Below are 25,960 nucleotides of genomic sequence, written 5' to 3' on the forward strand. Positions count from 1 at the left end.
TGGGGTGATGGTCAGTTCGTGTGTTCCCCTGGCCAGGCCACAGCCCCCAAAGACTATGAATGGTAATCTGGGTGTGCCGTGGAGGTACTCCGTAGATGCAGTGACACCCACGACCAGCGGACTTTAAGGAGATGACCCTCCATGCTCTGGGTGGGCCTCATCCAATCAGCTGAAGGCCTTAAGAAGGAAACTAAGGCCTCCCTGAGGAGGAAGAAGCTCACCTATGAACCGCAGTGCCAGCTCCTACCTGCCCCATGGAATTCAGACTCATCAGCCCCACTACCACATGAGTCAATGTCTTGCAATAAATCTCTTCGTATCAATGTATCTGCACATGCAAACACATATCTCCTCAAGGCTCCATCTCTCTGGAGCATGCCGGCTGGGACAAAACCCACAGAACCCCTGGTTCTGTAAGAAGCCAGCAGGCTGTCAGGTGGAAACTGACTTAGACACATATGGCAACTCTTCAGATTTAAAAAAAAAAAAAAAAAAGACTTGCAATGAAGACTAGAAGAAAAACTAAAGTGTTCTCAAGCACCTTTGGTAGGTGGACGATATGGGGGTCCTAAGACCTGGGGGGGTAAGGATTATAGACAACCCACCCTTTCTTCCATTCCCCAATTTTTCTGTAAGATGGTTATTTAGAATCAAATACCTTTCACGAAAAAATGGGAATGTTGAGTTTCTATAACTCCCCTGCCCAGTACCAAAAGCCAGACAAACACCCATGGTCCCAGGTCTACCAACAGAGACAAGCGTCCCACCCTGGGGGGGCACAGTTCCAGGCTTGCTTGGGCTCTGGGGCCATAGTTTTGAATCAGCACAGAGATCAAGTCAGAACAGGGGTTTGGCGGCTACAGGAAGGAAGTGGGAGAGACTGAAGAGCCACTGGACAGGAGAGCTGCCTTCAGGCCACAGATGGCCTGTTGGTGTGGCCCCAGCCACAGGACCAGCCTGGAGGCAACCAGAGGCAGACCTTGACTCAGCATAGGGCCCAGCCTGGCACAAAGGTGGATGGGGCCAAAACACTGCTCCCAGCCGGCTGCTGTGCCCAGCAAGCCCTAACAGGGCAGGGAGCACACCAGTTCCACAATTCTAAATATGATTAAGACCAAAAAAAGACTCACCCCCTGACTTCCTTGAAATCGGATCGAAGGTCTCAGTGAAACAGAGTCCTGCAAAAAAGCAAGATGGAAAAATGTCAATAAAGATATCTGGAAATCCAAAGACTCACTTCCCAGTCATACAAGGAGCCAGATAAGGACAGTGTTTTCAGGAGGGGTGAAATAAAACCCACACATGTTGAAAATTACAGGAAAGGTTACTGGAGCAGGGTTTTGAAGGATCAATAGGAGTTCCTCAGATGGCACAGGGGCCAGGGCTGAAGGTACACATGAGAGGCAAGAGTGAAGATACAGGCAATGGGCAGCCCCCTTTCACCATTCTCCCAAAACCAACAACAGCCCAGGTCATCCTGCCTCAGAAACACCCCACTGGAAAGGAATCGGGGTGGGTGAGCACCACCAGCCAGGAGGCAGGCTGGTGAGGTGACGCCCTGCCCCCCAACACCCTGGCAGGACAGAGCCCAATGCCTGCCCAGCTCCCACGTCACAGCTTCAGAGCAGCTTGTCACTGCACTTGGAGTGGCGGAATTTCCAAATGTCACAAGAAAAAATACACCAAAAAACTCAAAATAATTTAAGCTTTAGCTATTCAGAGATCAGCCTTCTGGCGGAATTTTAGAAAGAACACGGATCCAGATGGAGGGTCGCACCTCTTTTTCTCATCTATCTTGGGGCTCTCAGCACCCACCTTCTGTGTAGCAGACATCACCCGACAGGGTGGTGCTGGTTTGTCACCACAACCCCTTCCCTCTACCCCCAAACCCACAGGGCCCAAATTGGCCTCTGTGCCCACTGTCCTCCCCAGTTCCTCCACAGGGTGCCAAAGTCTTGGGCTCTCCCACCTCCATCAGAGCCCACCTCTCAGGTCTCCACCCTAGCGCCCCCTAGAAGGAGGGGAGGCTCTCCCACCTGGGCCCCCCCACGTCTCCCTCAGAGCATCTGGAGTGGCTACCTGTCTGCTCCCCACCCAGAATGTCAGGCCCACCGCAAGCCCTGGGTGGGTAGAGGAGCTACATACATGTGGGGAGAACCAACCAATGGGCAGACTGGCATCTTGGTGCCCATGACCCCGTCACCAACTGGGCCAAGGGCTGTAGGCATGTGAGGGAGACAGGGCTCAGCCAGCTTGGACCCTGTGGGCCACACACTCACCCCACTTTGCTTACCAGGAGCCTCCCCTTTTGCCAAGGATCTCCAAGGACTCTGCCATTTGGAGCAGACCTGAGAGGTCACACGGAGCTCCAGCACTTACCTCCATGGGATCTGACCCCCCAGAAACCACCCCACACTTCTAAAGCACAACACTCCTCACCGCCAGGCTGGCAGATATGGGAGGTCCTCCAGCCCCTTGTGCTGCTCCAGCCCCTGCAGGCACAAGGGCCACCGTGCTGCTGAGACAGGGGCCAGGCTCCCTTCAAAGCAGGCTCAGGACCAGATGACCCATCCCGCAAACCACAACCAGACCACTGCCTGGGCTGCTGTTCAGAGTACTAGAGGAGCAGCACCGGTGGGGGCCCCGCCTAGCTGGGCCCCTGCAGATGCAACATTTAAGTGGCCTCTGCTTGGAAATGGGTTAAAGACAGAGATCAAAAAGAAGACCTGCAGGTGGCCAATAAGCACGGCAGAAGCCCTTACTCATCAGTGAGGAAGAGACGGCACAGGCACCTACTGGGCTAGCTAAAAGAAAAAAGACAACACCCCAGAACCCTCATCCCTTACTGGTGGGAACATACAAGGTGCTGTAGAAAAGTTTGGCAGTTTCTTAAAAGGCTAAACACAGAGTTACCACACGACACAGCAATTCCATTCCTAGGGATATACCCAAGAGAAATGAAAATATATGTCTGCACAAAAAACATACATAAATGTACATAGCAGAATTACTCTTACTATTCAAAAAATAGCCAACAACCCAAATGTCCATCAGTTGGTGGACAGAGAAACAACAGACTACTACCCAGAAATAAAAAGAAACGAACTCCTGATGGACACAACGTGGACAAACCTCAAAGCCACCAGCTAAGTGAGAGTAGCCCAACATATGACACCACACGATGGATGATTCCATCTATATAAAGTTCCAGAAAAGGCAAAACTAAAGATCAGTGAGTGCCTGGAAGTGGGGAGTGGCTGCAGAAGGGCTGGAGGGAACTTCTTGGGGAGAACATTAACACTCACTGACTATACACCTAAACTGGGGAAGTTCTATGGGTTACAAATGATGCCTCCATAATGCTGTGACCTGCCCTAGGGCATACAGAGGGTCTTTCTCTGAAGACTCGTGTGGGCTTTGAGGAACACCACCTGAACATGGGGAGAGACTCCCGTCTGTTAACCCTTTTCAGTGCAAGAGTGATATAAAGTGGGTGGAAGGGAAACAGCAGAACACACAAGAACACAGCAAAGACAGCGTCAAGGTAAAGCCACCCTGTCGGTCGTTATTACGGAGCTCTCTACTGACATCACCTGATCATGAAAGCTAGGAAGTCAGGGTGTTCTTGACCAGGGAACAGCAAGTGCAAAGCCCAGAGCAGAGACGTGGGACACCATGGTAGTAAAGAGCATGCAGGACTTGGTTCTCATGCCCCCAGGTCTCTCGGTCCAGACCTCTATGCAAGACTCAGCTCGGGGCTAACCACAGCACCATGTGTGTCTGTCATCCACACACAGCAAAGCCTCTGTGTTCCAGGGGCTTGGGGGACAAGGGCCATGACGTCAGCAATGACGCAAGCCCGGATTTAGGTAGCGAAGGAGAGGAACTAAGAAGGGTGCACCTTCCCTTGGAGGATGGAGAAGAGACTCCATCAGGGCAGCCCCCCTGGTGCCTGGCTGACTCGATGGTGTGGTGGGCCATCCAACCCCTGGATCACACACTCCCTGTGGGCCATCTAGTGAAGCATTTAACTGGCCTAGTTGTCAAGCAAGTTATTTGGGAGACTCCTTTCTCACAAAGTCATTCAGTTCCCAAGGGCACCAAGAATAAGACTTTATACTGTAGAGCAGTTAGCCAAGAGGTCTAAAATCCCAAGCTTCCTCCACTATGCCAGGAGGGCTGGCTTCAAGTGTGTGTCCCCTGACTTTCATGCCGCCTGACTTTCATCACAGAACCAGGGTCCGGGCCACATGGGTTCTTGTGGTGTCTCCTCCCTCCAGTAGGAGGATCAGGCCAGGTCCTTCTCATCAACAACAGAGCAATTCACTCATACCACTGTGCGCACGTGCGTGCATACGCACACGCGTGCGCACACACGTGTAGGTGATGGGCCACCTGTCCACCGTTATTAGCAAAAAAGACACCAAGCCAAGACCTGTCTAAATTCCACCAGCCCCTGTGCCGGCAGAGGGGACAAGAGCCCCCATTTGGAAGACTTTGGAACAAAGAGAGGAGTCAATGACACTTGGTCAATGACTGAGGTGTATTCTTTTTTCTTCTTTTCCATTTTTTTGGGTCACGCTCCACGGCTTATGGGATCTTAGTTCCCTGACCAAAGATGGAACCCGCACCCTCGGCAGTGAAAGCAGAGAGTCCTAATCACTGGACCGCCAGGGACTTCCCCTGAGGTACGTTCGTTTGTTTGTTTTATAAATTTACTTATTTATTTTATTTATTTATTTTTGGCTGCATTGTATCTTTGTTGCTGCGCGCGGGCTTTCTCTAGTTGCGGCGAGCGGGGGCTACTCTTCGTTGTGGTGCACGGGCTTCTCATTGCAGTGGCTTCTCTTGTTGCAGAGCATGGGCTCCAGGCGTGCAGGCTTCAGTAGTGTGGCACGTGGGCTCAATAGCTGTAGCTCACGGGCTCTAGAGCGCAGGATCAGTAGTTGTGGCGCACGGGCTTAGTTGCTCCGTGGCTGTTTGTTTACTGACTGACTGACTGGCTGCACCTTGCAGCTTGTGGGATCTTAGTTCCCTGACCAAGGATTGACCCCGGGCCCTCAGCAGTGAAAGCACAGAGTCTAAACCATTGGACCGCCAGGGAAGTCCCTCCCCTGAGGTGTATTCTAATGGCACTCAGCCCATGCTGCCGAACAGCCGGCGGCCAAGAGCAGTCAAAAGCACATCTGCTGGCACCAGAGGGCCCACCCTCAGTGATCTGGGTTAATGCAGCTGCCTAAGCTGGCTGTGGCTCTCGCCCATCAGTTTTCCTCTGTCCTGGGGGCAACAGCCTTGATCCTTTCTGCAGACCTTTCCACATGGGGTGCCTGTAGGTAAGCTGCCTGCTCACCACTGTGTCCCCCGCATCCGGTTTCCAGGAGGAAACACAGGCACTGGCCAGGGCACCTCTCCAAGGGCTGCAGGAGTCTCTGATTTTGGAGTGCCCTGCACACTGGCATGTGGCCATCCCACCTGTCACAGACTCCCAGCTTGGAGGCCCAATAACATTTTAATGAAGCACAACAAAATTAAAATTTTTACAAGAAGGTTTAAGAAAAGAGAATCCTCTAAAGCGTTCTAAAATGTACTTAAAAACTACTTGTGCGTCTTCAACATCCACCAAAGTGGCCTTTGGCACATACTGTTTTGTTGTGGCGCAGGGGCTACTTGAAATGGAGATCTGTTTTAGATCGAAACAGAAGTTTTCAGGTGCTTACTGTGAAGCAAAAATACTTTATTTGAATTACTCAAAGTGCATCCAGCCCTGTCACCTCCAAGAAACTATCGGAAGGAAGCTGGTCACGTGATAAACTCGTCGGCTCTCTCCCTTCCTTCTGAGTCAGGTTCAAAGTGGGGCAGGTAGTCTGAGGGTAACCCCAAGTGCCGTGGGCCCCTCTGGAAACCCTGTCATAATGGGTCGCTCACAATGACAGAGGTGCCTCCCAGCACCTGGGGCCATGGCCCCACTTCCACCCTCTGCTGTTAAACAAGGCAGGACAGGACCATCTGGGCTAATTCCCGCTCCAACCAGCAAGCTGCAGTGGACGCCAATGGGGACCCTCACTTGGAGGTTGCTGGGTGTCCACTGGGTGTGCTCAGGACACAAGCCCCACCCATCAAAGGCCTGTGCCTGACTCCAGTGGGTGGCCACTGGGCTGGTGGGAGTAGGAGTGGCTGTGGTCTACCAGCAGCGCTGCACACCGTGCAGGTCTGATGCTGGCTGCTCCTGAAGGCTCCGGGGAAACCTGGGCAGAGCAGCCTCAAGGCCCCAGGCCGGCAACTTCCAACCTCCTGTAGGCAGGCCACACTGAAAGCCAAAGATCCAGGATCCCTGAGGAACAGCCCGCCTGCACTTCCCTTGTCTTAACAGCCTGGTAAAGGCTCAGGACCCAGAGCCATCCTGAGCAGGGGGGGCACCACGGGACCAGGGCACATGGCACCCAGGAACACATCCTGCAGGCCGCAGGCTAAGAGCTGCATTTAGGCTTGTTATTGCTAAACTCCACCACAAACCTCAAGCATCAGAGAGGGTCAAATGACTCGCCCAAACCCACACAGGGCCAGGATCCAACTCCACCTGCCACCTCCACGGTTCTCTGTGCTGGGTGGTACACACATTTGCAGCCTCCTGTTCTCTGAGCCCTTCAGGGACTTGTAGGCTGACCCCAGGAGGACACAGCCACGTCTGCTGCAGTCACCTCCAACCTTCTGTCTGGGGATTTTGGTGATTAGGCCGGTGACTCATGCCCTGCACTCCACTTAGAGGGGGCAGGCCTTTCCACCACTGGAAGGCCATGGTGGGCCACCCAAGCCCAGGAAATATTCAGTGGATGGATGGAGGGGTGAATGGACAGATAGCTGTCCCGTTGAATCTTCTCAGTTTCTTCACAAGCAGGCCCCCATGTCAGGGCCAGACAGACCACCTGGGACCAGACAAGCCATCCACTGGTGACAACTAGGGTGCTGGACAAAACACACAACGATGCTTTCAAAGTGAATGCAGGCAGCACTGGCCAGAGATGTGAAAGAAGGGAAACGGCCAAGGGAGCCTCTGGACTGCTCAGCTCACTGCCTCTAGGAACCTCTGGACCACGGGCCAGGGAGGCCGAAGGAACTGCATGCGCGGGCAGAGGCCCATGAAGGTAGGGACAGTGCAGAGGGACAGCTCCTGGCACCTGCAGGGGGCCTTGAGCTGCTGCCCAGGAAGGCTTCGGGTCTCTCCCTGGGCTGGGGCCCCAAGCCCAGGAATATGGGCCAGGAGACGCCATAGACAGCCAGCCCAGAGGAGTCCTCACTGCACCACTCAGCAGTGGAGCTAAACCAGCCCTCATTTAAGGGGTTCTCTTATTCCCCTTACTAAGAAATTTCAAAAACAAGCTTCCCCAAGATCAGCTGATCCCCTGCTAACCGAACTGCCTGCCAGCAGCCAGCAGAACTGACACGCTTTAAGACAATAAAATCCAGCAGACAATCCCATGGAATCTACAACACACAGTATCCAAAACCCACAACTCTCCAGACATATGAAGCTGTAGAAAAATGTGAACCTTAACCCAGGAGAAAAATCAGTCAATGGAAGCAGACCCAGAAAGGACAGAGAAGATGGAATTATCAGACAAGGGTTTCACTTTAGAGCAACTATTCTAAATTTAAAATGCTCAAGGGCTTAAAGGGAACCTTGAACTGATGAGAAGAGGAATATGAAGTACCAGAGTCACATGGAACTTCTTGAGCTGAGAAATGCAGTATCTTGGTGAAATACTTACTGGGTGGGATTAACGTTAAACACTGTGGAAGAAAAGGTTAGTGAATCTGATGACAAAGTAATGTCAATTTACCCAAAATGAATCACACACAAAAAAATCTACAGGAAAATGAACAAAGCCTTGGTGAGCCCGGCTGCGTGTCTGAAGACTGTGGGAGGTGAGGAAGGCCAGCCCGTGGCCCTAGACGGTGGGAAATCCAGGCGTGGGAAGCACGAGGGGAGGAGTATTACCACGGGCGCCCAAGGCCAGTCTGTGTGAGTAGGAACACGGAAAAGCCGAAGTAGTGCCCAGACATGGGGAAGACGTCCAGATGTCTCACCGTGGCAATGAGCACCGCAAGGCTGCGTGGGACGTTCTGGAACCTTGCCATGGAGTGCTGCGTAGATGGCGGTGCGGGGCCATGGCCCAGAAACGTATGTTAGGTGAAAACTGTCTTCCCACGCCGCTTGCACACTCCGACAAGAACTCTGTAGATATGCGTGTGTGCATGCATACGGGAAAATAAAAGGATTACTAAAAAAAAAAAAAAAAAAAACCCGTGGTGAACTGTGGGACAGTACTAAGAATTCCATTATACATGTAACTGGAATCCCAAGGGCACGATATCCAAAGAAATAATGGCCTCAAACCCCCAAATGTGGCAAATACTATAAATCCACTGACCTAAGAAGCTCCAGCAGAAAACAAAGAACCACGTGGCAACACACCATAAGCAAACAAGTGCAGCGGGCTGACTGATGCACCACAAACGGAGAAGCGCTCACGAGGCCAAATGTCAGAAACAAGCTCAGAGACCACAGAAGGACATCTTCAAAATACTGAGGACAGAACACTGCCAACCCAGAATTCCATATACAGTGAAAAGAGAAGGTCACATAAAGACTTGTTCAGACAAAGGCTGAGAGTCTGTTTGTAGCAGATCTGCCTTACAAGGAAGGTTCTGGAAATTCTTTAGGAGGAAGGGAGAGTGACACCAGATGGACATGCACATCTGCACAGAGGATGAAGACTGTCAGGTTATGGTGAACATTTATGAACATGAAAGACCTTTTTCTCATTATGTTTCTGTAAAAGATAATTGATAGTTGAAGGCATAAATAACAATAATGAAGTGCGGGATTTGGATGTGCAACACTAAATGGGTGGCAACCAGGGGCAAGGAGGAGGAGGGGGAGATGGGAGCAGACTGTCCCAGGGTCCTGACACCATCTGACCCACTGCAGGAGATTAACTGGGAAGGCATGGTCTCCCGGTGCCAGAGCTGACCCGGACCTCCTGCACCTCAGCTCTGGGGACGTGGAGCAGGTGGACTCGCACATTTGCCGCTGGACATGCTGAACGTGCACCTCTGGCCTGGTCGGACCATTTACCCGTTCTTGCCCTCAAGGGGTACTTCCCGAGCCTCGAGGGTCCCAGGCCATGCCTCACAGAGTGGGACAGCTGGACACAGAGAGGACACCACATGGCCGTGACTGCACACGGAAGGAACAAGTAAGGGGCACAGTGCACATGGCGTAAGGAGATGAAGCGGAGATGCTGAGCTGGACTGCAGGCAGCAAGGGTGGCAGAGACAGCAGCCGTGGGTGAGAAGGCAAGGTTTTTGTTTTTTTGTTTTATTGATTGATTGATTGATTGGCTGTGTTGGGTCTTTGTTGCCGCGTGCGAGCTTCCTCTAGTTGCGGTGAGTGGGGGCTACCCTTCGTTGTGGTGCATGGGCTTCTCATTGTCGTGGCTTCTCTTGTTGCAGAACACGGGCTCTAGGCGTGCAGGCTTCAGTAGCTGTGGCATGTGGGCTCAGTAGTTGTGGCTTACGGGCCTTAGAGCTCAGGCTCAGTAGTTGTGGCGCATGGGCTTAGTTGCTCCACCACGTGTGGGATCTTCACGGACCAGGGCTCGAACCCGTGTCCCCTGCATTGGCAGGCGGATTCTTAACCACTGTGCCACCAGGGAAGCCCGAGAAGGCAAGGTTTGAGGGCAGCCGTGGTATGAGCGAGACAGGGGTCCCCCTCGGTTCGTGGGCCCTCTCAGAAAGTAGATGTGGTACCAACAGTGTCTTCTGAGCAAACAGGCAGAGGTGTCTTTATAGTAGGACCAGCGTCACCCTCCAGACCCACCCAGCCTGCCCTGGACCCCAGCAGCTAGGACGCCCCTGGTGCTGCATGGGCTGAACGTGCAAACATGGTCTTTCCTTGAGTTCTGGCTGGCTGCTCCCTGCAGGAGCTGACAGCTCACAGGATCAGGGACGCACCGCTTGTTAGGGGTACCTGCCACCCTGTTACCTCCTCTACATTTTAGGGACCAAGAGGGACTGACGGACTAGCCCAGGCAATGCCCACTTCCCTGTCTCCTCAGCAGCTTTTGGGTCAGCCCTCAGACGGTGATTAACAAGCCACCAGGTAATGGAACTTCCCATGACACACACCCCCCAGGCACAACACCACCCATCTCCATGCCTGTCACACTTGGTACATGCACGGGCTATGCCTCAGGCTGGCAGCATTACACACGACACGCTTAGTCTCTTCAGACCCTCTGAGGGCTTGTGTCGCTCACATCACACACTCACAGGTCACGCCCTCCCCCGGGGCCAAGCTGCCCAGTGTGGCACCTCCTGAGCAGCAGGCACCGACCCCCACACCGGCCCTGTCAGCACCCCAAGTAGCAGAACACCATCCCCCATTAGCAGTTCAGGGAGGATGAAACCAGGAGCTGCTCGGGACAAGTGTCACTGCTAGTGCCATGCTTTGACTGAGAGCCCAGGGCTGAGTTGGGAGGCCTGGCAGTGGTGGGCAGTGGGGAGGCCTCAACACAGCAGGGCAGGGGCATCCGCGCCCTGAGGTCACTCAGCCCCCAGGCAGCTCCCCAATGTGGGGGGCGCAACTTGGGTGAAGAAACCTGTTTCATAAAGATGCTGATGCATGTAAGAAAAAACAGGGTGGGCACAGGGCAGTGACGGTCAGGGGAACAGGCAGTCAGGCCTGTGGGAGAAGGTGTGAATCCTGGCCCAAAACTCCTCTTCCCTAAGATGGGGCGAGGGCGAGAAGGAAGCTTACGGCTGGGATCCTCTTCTCTCTCCCCATGGAGAAGAACACTTAAGAGGGTGAAGCAACAGGAAGTGGCTTACGAAATCCACCTCCAGGTCTAGCAACCAGTTTGTAGGAAGTGCAGTGGGTAAGGCAACAAGTTACACTTGCAGTTCTCCACTGGGTGACTCTGCCCCAAGGGACACTGGCGACACGCAGAGACATTTTAGGATGTCATGACTTGGTTGTGGGGGGCTGCTCCTGACATCTGATGGAGGCCAGAGACTCTGCCCAACAGACTACGGTGTACAGGATGGTCCCACCACAGGGTAACCCAGCCCCAGATGTCAGTGAAGCCAAGGCCGAGAAGCCCTGAGCTAGCTGCTGCCACGTGGAAAGCAAAGAGGACAGTGACTGCCAGGGCAGAACATGGGAAATTCCTTGGGACCGATGAACTGGTTTCTTCAACAGATGAATGGCTCGAGGGGAAGAATGGAGTGCTATAAATTACCACAGACTTAACATGAATGTCGCGTGTGGCTCTGCGTGGACCCTACTTGAACTAGCCTCAGTGAAGAGCCTGTGGAGAGCCAGCAAGGGTGCTCTCAGGGAGCTGCATGGAGGCGATGTCTAAAAAACACAAGTCTGTATCTGTTGACATTCAACACAGTGATTAAAATAGCCATGGATGAAATGAAAAGATACCTGGGATCGTTTTAAAGATGCTCTAGCAAACCAAACAAACCAAAAATGGGGAAATGAGGAGGGCACAGGGAAAAGTTGAGACAAGATGGGTAAAAGCTCAGAGGGTGAGACTGACAGCCAGGGGGCAATCGTTATTCTCATCTCTGTCCCACAACCCATGCACATACCCATGTGAAAAGATTTAAAATAAAAAGTGGAACAAGATAGAAAGCCCAGAGGTAAACCCACGCACCTATGGTCAACTAATCTATGACAAAGGAGGCAAGGATATACAATGGAGAAAAGACAGTCTCTTCAATAAGTGGTGCTGGGAAAACTGGACAGCTATATGTAAAAGAATGAAATTAGAACACTCCCTAACACCATGCACAAAAATAAACTCAAAATGGATTAGAGACCTAAATGTAAGGCCAGAAACTATAAAGCTCTTAGAGGAAAACATAGGAAGAACACTCTTTGACATAAATCACAGTAAGATCTTTTTTGATCTACCTCCTAGAGTAATGGAAATAAAAACAAAAATACACGGTGGGGGTGTGTGTGTGTGTGTGATGAACTGGGCGATTGGGATTGACATGTATACACTGATGTGTATAAAACTGATGACTAATAAGAACCTGCTATATAAAATAATTTTTAAAAATTTAAAAGTGCAGGACTTCCCTGGTGGCACAGTGGTTAGGAATCCGCCTGCCAATGCAGGGGACATGGGTTCAAGCCCTGGTCCGGGAAGATTCCCACATGCTGCGGAGCAACTAAGCCCATGAGCCACAACTACTGAGCCCGCATGCCACAACTACTGAAGCCTGTGCACCTAGAGCCCGTGCTCTGCAACAAGAGAAGCCATCGCAATGAGAAGCCCGCGCACCGCAGCAATGAGTAGCCCCTGCTCACCACAGCTAGAGAAAGCCCGTGCACAGCAACGAAGACCCAACGCAGCCATAAATAAATAAATATATATACATATTTTTTAACATCTTTATTGGAGTATAATTGCTTTACAATGGTGTGTTAGTTTCTGCTTTATAACAAAGTGAATCAGTTATACATATACATATGTTCCTGTATCTCTTCCCTCTTGCGTCTCCCTCCCTCCCACCCTCCCTATCCCACAATAATTTTTTTTTTAAGTGTACATGTACAAGACCCTCCACCCAAGGCACACTGAATGGACGGTGTGGGAGGGTGTGAGGCTGGTGAGCACAGAGCTGGTGTTTCACGTCGGGGAAAGGGCTGGAGCCAGTGGAGGTGGAAGGACCATCAAGGACGGGGCAGATCTGGACACAGTCCCAGGATGCCCACCACTGGCTGAACGTGGGGAGCATCAGTACCCAACACTGCCCCTCTCGGTCCTGAAGTGCCCACAGGGGGCAGTGGCAACTGTGCCCAGGCAGCACGCTCCTGTGGCCTGAAGCCCCCGTAACTCAGAGGTGCCTGTGGAAAGTGATGGGAGGGAAGGCTTCTGTTCCTCCTTAAAGAGTCTGTCTTTCTGATTCTACAAAGCACAAACGTAGCCCTTGAGCTGATTCTGCAGAGCTGGGATCCAACCTCTCCTGAGCAGTGCGTGGCCAGCAAAGGGGGAGGTTAGGTCCTGAGAAAAAGCCTGTCAGCCAACCTCCTGGCAACTGTCCCCCAATTTCCAGTAAAGCAGAGACGATTGGGAAACATCTTTCAGGAATCCTCCCTGCGACTTCCTGGCATGTTCCGAGTGGGATGCTGAGACCACAGAGAGTTTAGACAGTGTCTGGGACCAAGAGGGGCCATTTGTGTGAACCACAGGCGGGTAGAAAGGCCTGGGATGCATCCCCAGATCAGTCCTGTGGGCGTGGCCAGCTCAGGGCCAAGCTGGGAAACCTGGGCGGACACACTGATAAGATTCTACCCTTACTTGATGAGGTCACAGCAGAGCAAGGGCATGGCAGGCCAGCACAGGGGCCCACAGCAGCTCCTCCCCTTGGCCGGCACAACATTCATCATTATGTGAAGGGACATGTAAAGAAAGGCAAGAAAAGGGATTCCAAGTGGCCATAAGCCAGGTGTAAATCAGGACCCACATGGTGGCCAGCACAGCAAATATTCCTATCTAAAGTCACAGAAGTGCACAGAAAGTTTAGGGAAAAAATTTTAAGACATCCTGAGGATTAGAAAAACAGATGTAAATCACCTGCAACTGGCCCTGACACCTTCCCATGCATTTGTTTGCTCTTCTTGGGTCAGCAAATAAACACGGTCAGCACCAAACGGGCCACCTTCCTTTCTGCTGCAATTCCCACATGCCCACCTGTACTCCAACTCTCCCCTCATCCCCAGCGACCTCCAATCTGTGTTCTGTCCCTATGGTTGCATCTTTTCTAGAAGGTCATATAAATGGAATCATACTGTATTAGTTTCCTGTGGCTATGTAACAAGTCACCAATAACTTGGTGGCATAAAACAACAGAAGTTTATTCTCTCAGTCCTGGAGGCCAGAAATCAGTATCCTTGGGCTGAAATCAAAGCGTCACTGGCAGGGCTGACTTCCCTCCGAAGGTTCTAGGGGAGGATCCTTCCTAGCTTCTTCCAGCTTCTGGAGGCTCCAGGCATTCCATGGCTTATGGCCGCATCACTCTAACCTCTGCCTCTGTAGTCACATCACCTTCTCTTCCTCTGCATCAAATCTCTCTCTGCTCTCTCTTAAAAGGTCACTTGTGATCACAATTAGGGCCCATAAACCCAGGATAATCCCATCTCAGAATCCTTAACTCTTTAAAATAATTTTTTCGTGGCTTTTTTTTTTTGATCTAACCATAGATTTACATTTATCATATTTTACTATTTTTTTAAAAACTTTTTTTATTGAATGAAAAATTCTTTAAATTCTACAGTGCTTTACAATTTTCAGAAGTTTCACCCACATTATTTCAAATAATCCCACAATAACCCTTTTAAAAAAAATCTCCTACTCCTATACTGTCCCTCCCTGCTTCCCTCTCCCCACTGGTAACCACTAGTTTGTTCTCTGTATCTGTGAGTCTGCTTTAGAATCCTTAACTTACTCCCACCTGCAAAGTCGTTTTTTTCACATAAGGTCACATTCACAGCTTCCAGAGGTTAAGACCTGGACATCAATAGATAAGGGGGCCCTTATCCGGCTGACCACACAATACTTAGCATAATGCCTTGGAGATTCAACCACGCTGCTGTCACCAGAAGTTCATTCCTTTTTACTGCTTAGTATTAACCCACCATATCATACTACAGTCTGTTCATCCATCTGCAGACTAAGTTAGGACACTGGGGTCATTTCCAGTTTGGGGAACTAATGAATCAACTGCTATACACATTCACATGCAGGGTTTTGTGCAGACACACATTTTCATTTCACCTGATGAACCGCCAGAAGCGTGACGGCTGGGTCCGAAAGGTAAGTGTATGTTTAACTTCATGAGAAATGGCCACACTGGCTTCCAGGGTGGCTGTACATTCTGCAGTCCCATCAGCAAGGAAGGAGAGTTCCACTTGCTCCCCGCCCATGTCAGGATTTAATGTTGTCAGGTTTTCTATTTTAGCCATTCTCGTAGGTGTGAAGTGGTATCTCGTGGTTTCAACTTGCACTTCCCTAATGACGTGGAATGTTCTCATGGACTAATCTGCCATTCTTGAATCTTTATGGTGAAGCTATACAAATCTCCAACGCATTTTTTAAAACTGGGTCATCTTATTATTGCGTTTTGAGAGTTCTTCTTATATCCTAGATACCAGAGCTTTAGCAGATGAGTTTTACAAAGATTTTTCTCCCAGTCTGTGGCTTGTCTTTTTATTCTCTTAACAATGTCCTTCAAAAAGCAGTCCTTAATTCTATTTTGTAAAATTAATTTATTAATTAATTTATTTATTTATGACTGTGTCGGGTCTTGGTTGCTGCGCGCAGGCTTTCTCTGGTTGCGGCGAGCGGGGGCTACTCATCGTTGTGGTGCTCAGACTTCTCATCGCGGTGGCTTCTCTTGTTGCAGAGCACGGGCTCTAGGCGCGTGGGCTTCAGTAGTTGTGGCGTGCGAGGTCAGTAGTTGTGGCTTGCTGGCTCTAGAGCACAGGCTCAGTAGTTGTGCGGCACGGGCTTAGTTGCTCCGCGGCATGTGGGATCTTCCTCGACCAGGGATCAAACCTGTGTCCCCTGCATTGGCAGGTGGATTCTTAACCACTGCGCTACCAGGGAAGTCCTGCTCCTTTCTTTTTTTTTAAATGGCTCCATTTTATTAAAATCTTCTAAATTCTTACCAATTTCCCTCTCCTCTCCACAAAAAGAAGTTCCAGAGAACTGCTGAGTCCAACACCACCCCCACCCCAGATCCCACTGCAGGGTCTCTTTCAGATTCCCATGTCTGTATGCTCTCTGCGTCATGACCCCAGACACTCCCTGGGTGCTGACCAGCCAGATGGTGCAGGGTTTGAGGACATCATCTGGTTTCAGCCTCACAACACCCGTGGGGTGGAGTGGGGTAGGTGGTGTCCTGCCTGCCCCTGACACCCCTGCCTCACCCTGAGTGGCAGCACATGCTGCTCCACTGCTCACACACCCATAAGGCCAACAAGTCGGGCCTAGGCCATGTGGGACCGGGACCAAGACCACTCCCCTGCTGGGTCCCGTGTCCCTCGTGTGCCAGCCGACATGACTGCCCCAGGTGTCCAAAGCAGTGACTCTACAGAGGGTCACTGGACAAGTCAGAGCACAGGGGACGTCAGTACACAGGAAGGGCAAAAGGACCCGCAGGGCAGGGTCTGGTGTGTGTTCTACTTAAATGTCGGTGGGTGGGCGGCATCTGAGCCCTGACTGGAGGGGAGCTGCACGGACTTGCTGGGCACAGGCTCTCCATGGAAATCACAGCCAAATTAAACATGATGACTTGTGGTATCAAGGACAGCAGGCGTCCATCAAGAAGCTCACTCCCATCTTCCACTACTCAGATATCAGGGTTCCTGCTGTTACGACTGAGGAAAATAAGGTACAGAGGGGGGGCAGGGTTGCTGGAGGTCACAGGGCAGGGCTGGGGGCCCCACTCCACCAGCAGAGCTGATCCCAACCTCACAGGAAGGCCAGTCCTGGGGCCCTCACACGGCTCATGCTTGGTCACCGCCCCATTAGACTGTATCCCAATTTCACAATTTATCCAAACTCTTTGTGAAATGCACGTGACCCCGTCATAATGGGATGAGACAAACATTTGCTAAACAATTCTTCACATTAAAGTGCTCCTATTCCGCTGAGCCCTGTTCCGTCCACAGCTGCCCGCAGCACATCCCAGGCCTGCCTCCAGGGGAGTGCGCTCTCATGAGCCACCAACCCTGCCACCTCTCTGAGCTCTGCAACCCACGCCTGCGCCAGGCCCTCTTTTCAACACCTTTGCCTCGTTATTATTTCATCTTTCCCATCTGCCTTTCCTCAAATAGAAACATTAAGAAGCCGCCCCACGTCAGTACCTGCTGCACGCCCCCGGCACATGCAGCCTGCAGCACTGAGCACAGCCTGCGGAGGAGCCAGGTCCACACGCTGGACTCAGCTCCCTGTCCCCAGATGGCCGAACCTCGGATCTCATCTTGTCTGTGTTACCGCTGCCCTGTGGGAACAGAGCAAGCTTATGCAAAGAACCACAGCACCGTGTCTTGGAGTTTGCAGCCCAGGCCCCTTGCTCTGCTCCGGGCACCTGAGGCCCCCTCCCTCTGAGCAGGAGCCCACCTCAGGGAGCTGTGTCCTTGGCCTCATCCTACTCTCCTTCAGGGAGCCCTTGACAAGGCTGATGGAAGCACTCCGGAAATGCAGACAAAAAGGCAGAAAGATACCTGGGGCACTCTGCACCATTGCGCTTCTGACGTGCCTCGCCAGGAGCCTGAATGTTGAGTGGGCTTGTTTTTCCTTTTTATTTTTTATTTATTTTCTTAATATTTAAAAAAGAATTTTTTTTTGATGTGGACCGCTTCTAAAGACTTTATTGAGTTTGTTATAATACTGCTTATGCTTTATGTTGTAGGTTTTGGTTTTTTGGCCGCAAGGCATATGGGATCTTAGCTCCCCGGCCAGGGATCGAACCCGCACACCCCCTGCATTGGACGGCGAAGTCTTAACCACTGGACTGCCAGGGACAGGCACTGAACTCAGCATCAAACTTCACTGTGCCCAAACCTGTCCTCTTCCCATGGCCTGGGGGCAACATGACCACACACACACACACACACACACACACACACACACACACACTCCCTCTCTCTCTCTCTCTGTCTCTCTCTCTCTCTTGCTCTCTCTGTCTCTCTGTCTCTCTGTCTCTCTCTCTCTCTCTCCCCCCCAGACAGCAGTGACGAGGATGGAATCTTAACAGCGGAGGAAGCTGAGGGCTTGACCTAGATGGCCCGGGTACTCTGGGGCGCAGCCCAGGATGCTGGTCTGCATCTCGGCATGGGGCTCAGCTCGAGTTGCTCCCTTCTCATCACCTGCAAAGCACCCCAAACCTGTCCCAGGAGATGCAGGCACAAATTACAGACAAATAAATACCATGGCTGAGAACTCGGCCTTCCCTCCCCTTTGGGATGTGATCCCCCACCCCACCCCATGGCCTCCAGCTGGTGCCCACAGCAGGGTCACTCTCCTGTATGTCCTTCTCACACACACAAATGACCTGCAATCTGGATCTGGGAGCTGCCAGGTCAGGGATCCGCCCTCCCAGCCTAGGAGCTCACTCAGCATTGGTCCCACCGTGTCACCTCGGACACATGCTCCCAGTCCATGTTACCTCTCCACCCCACCAGCCTCTGACCAGCTTTAGGCATCAGCTCAAGGCCATGTTCAACACCCTCCGCCACTTCTACCACTGCAAAGGAGTAAATCCTAATTGCTCAGAACCACAGAAAAGGCCTCATCATGCAGACCCTGCCTTGAACACAACACCACTCACCAGCTGGGGACCCCGGGAAGGGAGACTGCCTCTGAATAGAGCCGATTCTCGAGCAGCTGGGCAGTAAAGGCTGCCTCCACCACAAGGTTGGGTCAGAGACATGGCCTTGGAGCACAGGCTGGGATACTGTTCCTGAGGGTTCCAGAGACATCCTAGAGGCTTGGAGAAACGTCTGGACAAGCCAACCTCCCCAGAGAGCTGGGTAACCTCTCTCTTTCTAGCAACTCTGATATATATATTTTTTTTAAAGATTAATTTTATTTATTTATGGCTGCGTTGGGTCTTCGTTGCTGTGCACGGGCTTTCTCTAGTTGCGGCGAGCGGGGGCTACTCTTCGTTGCGGTGCGCGGGCTTCTCATTGTGGTGGCTTCTCTTGTTGCGGAGCACAGGCTCTAGGCACGCGGGTTTCAGTAGCTGTGGCACACGGGCTCAGTACTTGTGGCTCGCGGGCTCTAGAGCGCAGGCTCAGTAGTTGTGGTGCACGGGCTTAGTTGCTCCACGGCATGTGGGATCTTCCCGGACCAGGGCTCGAACCCGTGTCCCCTGCCTCGGCAGGCGGATTCTTAACCACTGTGCCACCAGGGAAGCCCAACTCTGATATTTTGAGCCAGAAAACTCCAATAGTCTCAAAGAGCCATCAAAATCTGGGAGAAGGGAATTCCCTGGTGGTGCAGTGGTTAGGACTCTGCGTTTTCACTGCCAAAGGCACGGGTTCAATCCCTGCTCAGGAACTAAGATCCCACAAGCTGCGTGGCAGGGCCAAAAGAAATAAAACAAGAATTTGTTAAAAAAAAAAAATCCGGGAGAAAAGATGGCCTAGGGCTTGGGACCCGCCTACAGGTCCCTTGGTCACTGACCTGCTCTTATGGCACCGGGGGTGGGCACTGACTGGGCCCAGGGCTCGTCCTGGCCTGCCCTCAAATGTGTGGGGCAGGAGAGAGAAGAACAAACGTGACAAACAAACATGTGTGAGGTGTGTGTTCTGGGCAGCAAGGCCTCAGAAAGCCAACATCGCTGAATTCAGCCCACGATCTTCCTTCTCCTGGAGGAGCACTAGGGCACCATGCACGGAGCTGGGCTTGGGTGCAGCCTACAGTTTGGGGATAGGGCTTTGAGCAGCCAGGTGGCTGGCTCAGATATGGGCCCCTAGTTACCAGCTACATGTCCCAAGATAGCCTTCAACTTCACAGGGTCTGACATGGAGCAGGCTGTATGAAATCGGCACATTTTTAAACTTGTCTTTGAGAAACAGAACCTAACCTGACCTGGCCGAGGCCAGGCTGTGCTGGACCCTCGGGGAGGCCCTGGGAGCCAACGCTGCCCTGAGTCCTGCACCTGCAGAGCATCTCCACAGTGAGGACCCGTGTGGCTGTCGGGCACTCAGGTCTCATCACTATCAGAGCCCAGAATGGATCAGTCCCTTCCGATCCTTGCTTGGCCTCCGACAGACCCAGGTGTCAGACTTTGGGAACAAGAGGATCCTCTATCACCCTGACAGACAGAACAGGCCTTCCTGGAACAACCTGGACTTTCAGACTCTGGACACTCAGGAGCTGCTGGAGCCCAGGGAGGCAGGGCCCAGCTGCCCATCCAGCTGTCATCCCAGCCATTGGCTTCAGACCAACCCCTCAAAGGGCTCTCTGCCAGCTGCCGCTGCCGGGTGGTGAGTACAGCCCCCTCTGAGCACAGACGGGCTGACTGGGAAGTCTGAGGGGCGGGTTGCCTCCACCACACTCCTTCTGAACTGGAGTTCTGAGAGATGTGTCCACGGGCCCCCGGCAGGTGAGCAGTGAGTGACGCTTGGCCCAGGCCGCCTCTCCAAACACATCAGCTGCCACCTGGCTCCCATCAGCAAAAGGATCAGCCCTGTTCCTGGGTTAAGTTGTGCACAGGTGTCCACCAAGGTCCACTAACTGACTGCCCCCCAGAAACATGACCTGCCCCAGAGCAAACAGCCCAACGAGAAATGTCACCAAACTGGGCCCATCCTGCAGAGCGGGTGGGGCAGCAATGCTGGTCTCTTCTGGGGTGGGAGCAGCATGTGTTCTGCCAGCAGCTTGCACCCACTGGCCCTCAAGAGCCTAACCGTGGGGACCTCCCGTGGACAAGGTCACGTGTTTCCACAATCAGCTCTGGGTGCATGAGGAAACTGAGGCTCAGGGAAGCCAGCAGCTTTGCTCAAGGTCACCAGCTCAGGAAGCGGCAGAGCACACACTCAAACCCAGGACGGCCCCCCAAACCAGGAGGCGGAGGGCCCTCTACTACTTTAGGACAGATCTTTTCCCCTGACTGCCTTTCCTTCAGCATCAATGGGGCCATGCTGCTTTGGATGCTCCTGTCACCCTCCTCAACTGGCTGACCAGCGTCCTCGCCGGAGCTGCACAGGGCGCTCCTGTTTCTGCAGATCCATTTTCATTCATCAGCCTGCTGGAGGAGAGTCTTGCCCTGAAAGCACAAATGAGCCAGAAGTCTGAAACCGTCAGCCACCTTTTTACAGAACATCTTGTCACCTGCCTAAAAACAGAAGTGACTGATCTCGGCTCAAAGTGACGAGATTAAGCATTGTGTATTTGTGTAAAGCTGATGCGCCCCAGAAGCCAGGAGGCAGCTGGAGTTCTGCTGAGCAAACTGCGGATCTGAGTAAGAACAGAGTGTAGATGTAAATGAGGAGGAGTCCTTCCAGGACTCTTACAAGCATTCGTCAAATCACATCCTGCAGCCCTGGGGGCTCACGGTGACCCCCTTTACGATATTCAAACCCAGCACTTGTGTGACAACCCCCCAAGCCACTGTCCGAGGCATTCTTCCCTGGATTCATCCGGCTGACTCCTCAACTGAGGCTTCCTCAGAAAGGCTCCCAGTGGGACACACTCACTCGGACTCCTGCCACCAGGTGAGGACATCTCCCTGACAGACGTGCTGGGCTGGTCTGAAGATGAGTCCCAGGAGGGAGGATGTCCTATCACTGCTGGTCTCCAGGGCAGATGGTCTGGCACCAGGTCACCCAAGTCAGGGCTCAGCTGCATGCAGAGTAGAGACGTGAGCCAGCCCTAACCACACCGTGTGGCAGGTGAGACGCTGCTTCCGGGAGCAGGGAACAAACGTCCCTGCCTGGCTATCTCTCCTAAATATGGTCTGGAAATAATCCCAAGCTCACAGAAAAGCTGCAAGGGCACAAAGAATACCCAAATACCTTTAAACCCCACACTGACCTGCCGCTAACTCTTCCCCACCTGCCCGCAAGCTCTCTGCCCCTACGCACACATGCACGCCATAACATATAGATTTGGGTGCGCATGCTTGCTTTCCCAAACCGATTGAGAGTAAGCTGCACACATCACTGCGCTTCACCCCTAAACACTCAGTGCGTCTCCTAGGAGTAAACCACATGACAGCCGCCAGCTTCACCATGTTCATTATTGACGGGACACTGTGCACCACTGTCTACCCTCCACGTTGCCACCTGGCTCGGTGGTGTCCTGCCACTGCCCTCCCTCCAGTGAGGAGAACAGCACACAGCACTGAGCCACCCCGCCTCATCAGCCACCTTTAATCTGGAGGTTTCTTGGCTGTTTGTTTGTTTGTTTATTTTTGGCTGCATTGGGTCTTTGTTGCTGTGTGTGGGTTTTCTCTAGTTGTGGCGAGCGGGGGCTACTCTTCGTCACGGTGCGCGGGCTTCTCATTGCAGTGTCTTCTGTTGCGGAGCACAGGCTCTAGGCTCACGGGCTTCAGTAGCTGTGGCAAGTGGGCTCAGTAATTGTGCCTCGTGGGCTCTAGAGCACAGGCTCAGTAGTTGTGGCACACGGGCTTAGTTGCTCCGCGGCACGTGGGATCTTCCTGGACCAGGGATCCAACCCGTGTCCCCTGCACTGGCAGGCAGATTCTTAACCACTGCACCACCAGGGAAGCCCTCTTGGCTGTTCTTTGACATTTAGGACATTGACATTTTTGAAGGATACAGGCGCCCCTGCCTTTTCTTTACTAGAGCACGCTACATTTTGGGTCTACCTAGTGTAACTGTGATGAACTACGCTGTGCTCCATCCGCATGACGGGAGGTGACCATCGTCCTCCACGGCACCCCATTCCCCTCTGCGAGTGCCCTGTCTGCCCTTCTGGGACGGTTAACTCTGATCACCCAGGCAGGGCCACCCTGTTCGGTCTGCCTTCTCCCCATGCGGGTCACAACAGACGCTTGCTCTCCACCCACAGCCCGGGTTCAGCCAGCCCCACCCTCCACAGCTTCACGGTGGTGACTGTAAAACTCAGTCCCTGTCTCTGGCAGCCTTGGCATCCCACCATAAGCAGGAGCCCTCCCTTTTCCCCACTAATTTATTTACATGCTACCATCAGCAGTATGGTGAATTTCATGTGTCAACTTGGCTAGGCCAGGGAACCCAACTGCTTGGTCAAATACCAGCTGCAGTGAAGGCATTTTTTAGATGTGATTAACATTTAAGTCAATAGACTCTGAGTAAAGTAGATGACCCTCCACAACCCCCCCAATCAGTTGAAGGCTGTAAGAGAAAAAAGGACCAAGATCCTCTGGAAAAAGGAGGACTTCTGCCCCCGCACAGCCTTTGAGCTCAAGATACATCAGCTCTTCCCCGGGTCTCCAGCCTGCCAGCCCGCCCTACAGGTTTTGGACTTGCCAGCCCCCATGACTGCATGACCCGATTCTTTACAAGAAGTCTCTTCTCAAACACAAATGGCCAATAGACACATGAAAAGATGCTCAACATTGCTAATTATTAAGAGAAACAGCACAACAACGAAGACCCAACACAACCAAAAATAAATATAAATAAAATAAATAAATATTTAAAAACTATGAATAACAAATGCTGGAGAGGATGTGGGAAAAGGGGAACCCTCCTACACTGCTGGTGGGAATGTAAGTTGGTACAGCCAATATGGAAAACAGTATAGAGGTTCCTCAGAAAACTAAAAATAGAAATAGAATTACCATATGATCCAGCAATCCCACTCCTGGGCATACATCAGACAAAAACTCTAATTCAAAACGATACATATGGGACTTCCCTGGTGGTCCAGTGCTAAGACTCAGCGCTCCCAATGCAGGGGGCCCAGTTTCGATCCCTGGTCAGGGAACTAGGTCCCACATGTCGCAACTAAGATCCAGAGCAGCCAAATAAATAAATAATTTTTAAAAAGATACATGTACGCCTATGTTCATAGCAGCACTATTCAGAATAGCCAAGACATGGAAACAACCTAAATGTCCATGGACAGATGAATGGATAATGAAGATGTGGTACCTATATAAAATGGAAAACTACTCAGCCATAAAAAGGAATGAGATAATGCCATGTGCAGCAACATGGATGCAACTAGAGATTACCACACTAAATGAAGTAAGTCAAAGAGAAAGACAAATACCATATGATATCACTTATATGTGGAATCTAAAATATGACACAAATGAACCATCTATGAAACAGAAACAGACCCACAGACATAGAGAACAGACTTGTGGTTGCCAAGGGGGAGGGGGGGTGGGAGAGGGATGGAGTGGGAGGCTGGGGTTAGCAGATGTAAGCTATTATACACAGAATGGATAAACAACAAGGTCCTACCCTATAGCACAGAGAACTATATTCAATATCCTTATGATAAACCATAATAGTAAATATATTTTAAAAAGAATGTATATATATGTATAACTGAATCACTTTGCTGCACAGTAGAAATTAACACAACATTGTAAATCAACTGTACTTCAATAAAAAGAATTTTTTTTTAACACACACAAGGGAATTCCCTGTTGGTCCAGTGGTTAGGACTCCGCACTTTCACTGCCATGGCCTGGATTCAATCCCTGGTCGGGGAACTAAGATCCCACAAACCGCGAGGCTCAGCCAAACGCGCGCGCGCGCGCACACACACACACACACACACACACACACACACACACGCACGCAAACAAGTCTCTTCTCACTCCTTCACTCCTATTGGTTCTGTTTCTCTGGAGAGCCCTGATATGGACAGACTCATGGACTGCCTTTTGCAATGGTCTCAAGTGCATTCCAGTCCTTACTTATCCTGATACTCAGATTGTCTCAGACTGGCCCTGGGGTCCTTGGTGCTGGCTCCCAACTCATCCCCGCCCTCCTCTGGGACCTCTCTGACGTCCTAGCACCACAAGAGGTTCTGGCCAGAGCCAAGGGGTTGTCCAGCTCTCAAAGGAGCCCCGGTTCCAAGACTGAGACTAGGAAGCTTCCTCATTCCTCACAGCAGATTACAGAGGTCCATGCCCGAGACAGCTGCTGAGGGCCCTACATCGGAAGAAGTGTACAGAACAGGGCTCACATTTGGGGCGTCCTTGAATTTGGGTGGGAAGAAAAAACACATCTATTTCCACTAACTGTAACTTAGCATTTCCTTCAGTTACAAAGGCAGGCAACAAACTACAGCAGTTATGAGCAGTATCAACTCTGATATGCTTTAGCACATCAAATAATGGTTTGTTGCTGTCTTCAAACACCATTTTTGCTCACCACAATTTCAAAATTACAGCAACTAGATCCACTGCTAGATCTCATCACTTAACACATCAACATAATAAATTTGTTACTAGGTCACACATTCCTTTTTAATACTTTATTCACTCTCTGTGTAGCACATTTCCTTGGTAATTCTACATATTTTAGGCATCTGAGAGGGATCATGCCCAGAAAGGGCCGAGGCCCCTGTCTGTGATTCAGTGACTTACCAGGAGCTGCCCCAAATAGGGTGTGGCCATGACAGCCTGACTGGGAAGGTGCTTATAAAGTAGGCTGTGTTCAAAAAAAATTACCCCCACTAATCCACTGTCTCTAAAACACTATTTACTCCTGGCCTCAGAAAGTTGGGGGTGAGGAATCACCAGATAAGCCACGTAAAGTGCTAACTCAGGCATGGAATGTCAGCACCCCGGCCTCCACACCAGTACTGCTGATGCCCACGGAGCGGGGGGGTCCTCCATGCAGTGGGGAACACATGGCTGAGTCCTAGAACATCTGGTTCCAATTATTTAAAATGCCATTATTACATCATGAACACAGGTGCATGCAGGCACCACAAGATGTCACACAACTGAGAGGACATTTGGAAATGAATGACCCCCCCTCTCCGCCTGTCTGGAGTACCTCCCCCTGAGCAAGCCCCTCTCTAAAGCCTCGCCTTCTCACTCAGGTTGCCCTTCTGCAGCGTCAGGCTGCCTACTCCCTGGAGTGGCTGTCCCTCCTGCCCCATCTCCCCAAACCCCCTGGCAGGAAGAGCCTGTGTGCTGGCCTCAGTCGGACCTCCATCAGCTGGGCTGAGATGACACCAGGAAAGGCTAGAATAAGTACCTGTTCCCCCCACACCCAGCAATTCCTCCTAAGACCTCCTCCCACCCCCAAAATGAAAAGGGCAGCTCTGAACACCTCACAGAGCAGGCTGGGCCAAACTGCTGCTCCTGATCTGGTGCGGTTTCTAAAGCCACTTGGACAAGCAGAGGCGAGGGCAGGCTGCCTTCGTCTTCCGCACCAAGACCAGACCAG

General features: G+C 51.7%; 1 protein-coding gene across 3 annotated transcripts in view; it reads right to left on the minus strand.

Moving 5' to 3' along the window:
* The window catches only part of ELL (elongation factor for RNA polymerase II), a 77,905-nt gene that overhangs the window by 26,303 nt on the left and 25,642 nt on the right, over positions 1–25,960 (minus strand). For 2 of the 3 annotated variants that reach the window (XM_024767625.1, XM_024767624.1), the window contains exon 2: positions 1,131–1,178. In XM_024767625.1, coding sequence (XP_024623393.1) covers positions 1,131–1,178 — 48 coding nt within the window. Of the gene's footprint in view, positions 1–1,130; positions 1,179–8,085; positions 8,252–25,960 lie in introns of those variants that run through there. The other variant, XM_024767627.1, reaches the window with a different exon arrangement.

The sequence above is a fragment of the Neophocaena asiaeorientalis genome, unplaced genomic scaffold (genome assembly GCF_003031525.2).
Source record: "Neophocaena asiaeorientalis asiaeorientalis breed wild unplaced genomic scaffold, Neophocaena_asiaeorientalis_V1.1 scaffold87, whole genome shotgun sequence".
In the NCBI taxonomy this organism is placed as follows: Eukaryota; Metazoa; Chordata; class Mammalia; order Artiodactyla; family Phocoenidae; genus Neophocaena; species Neophocaena asiaeorientalis.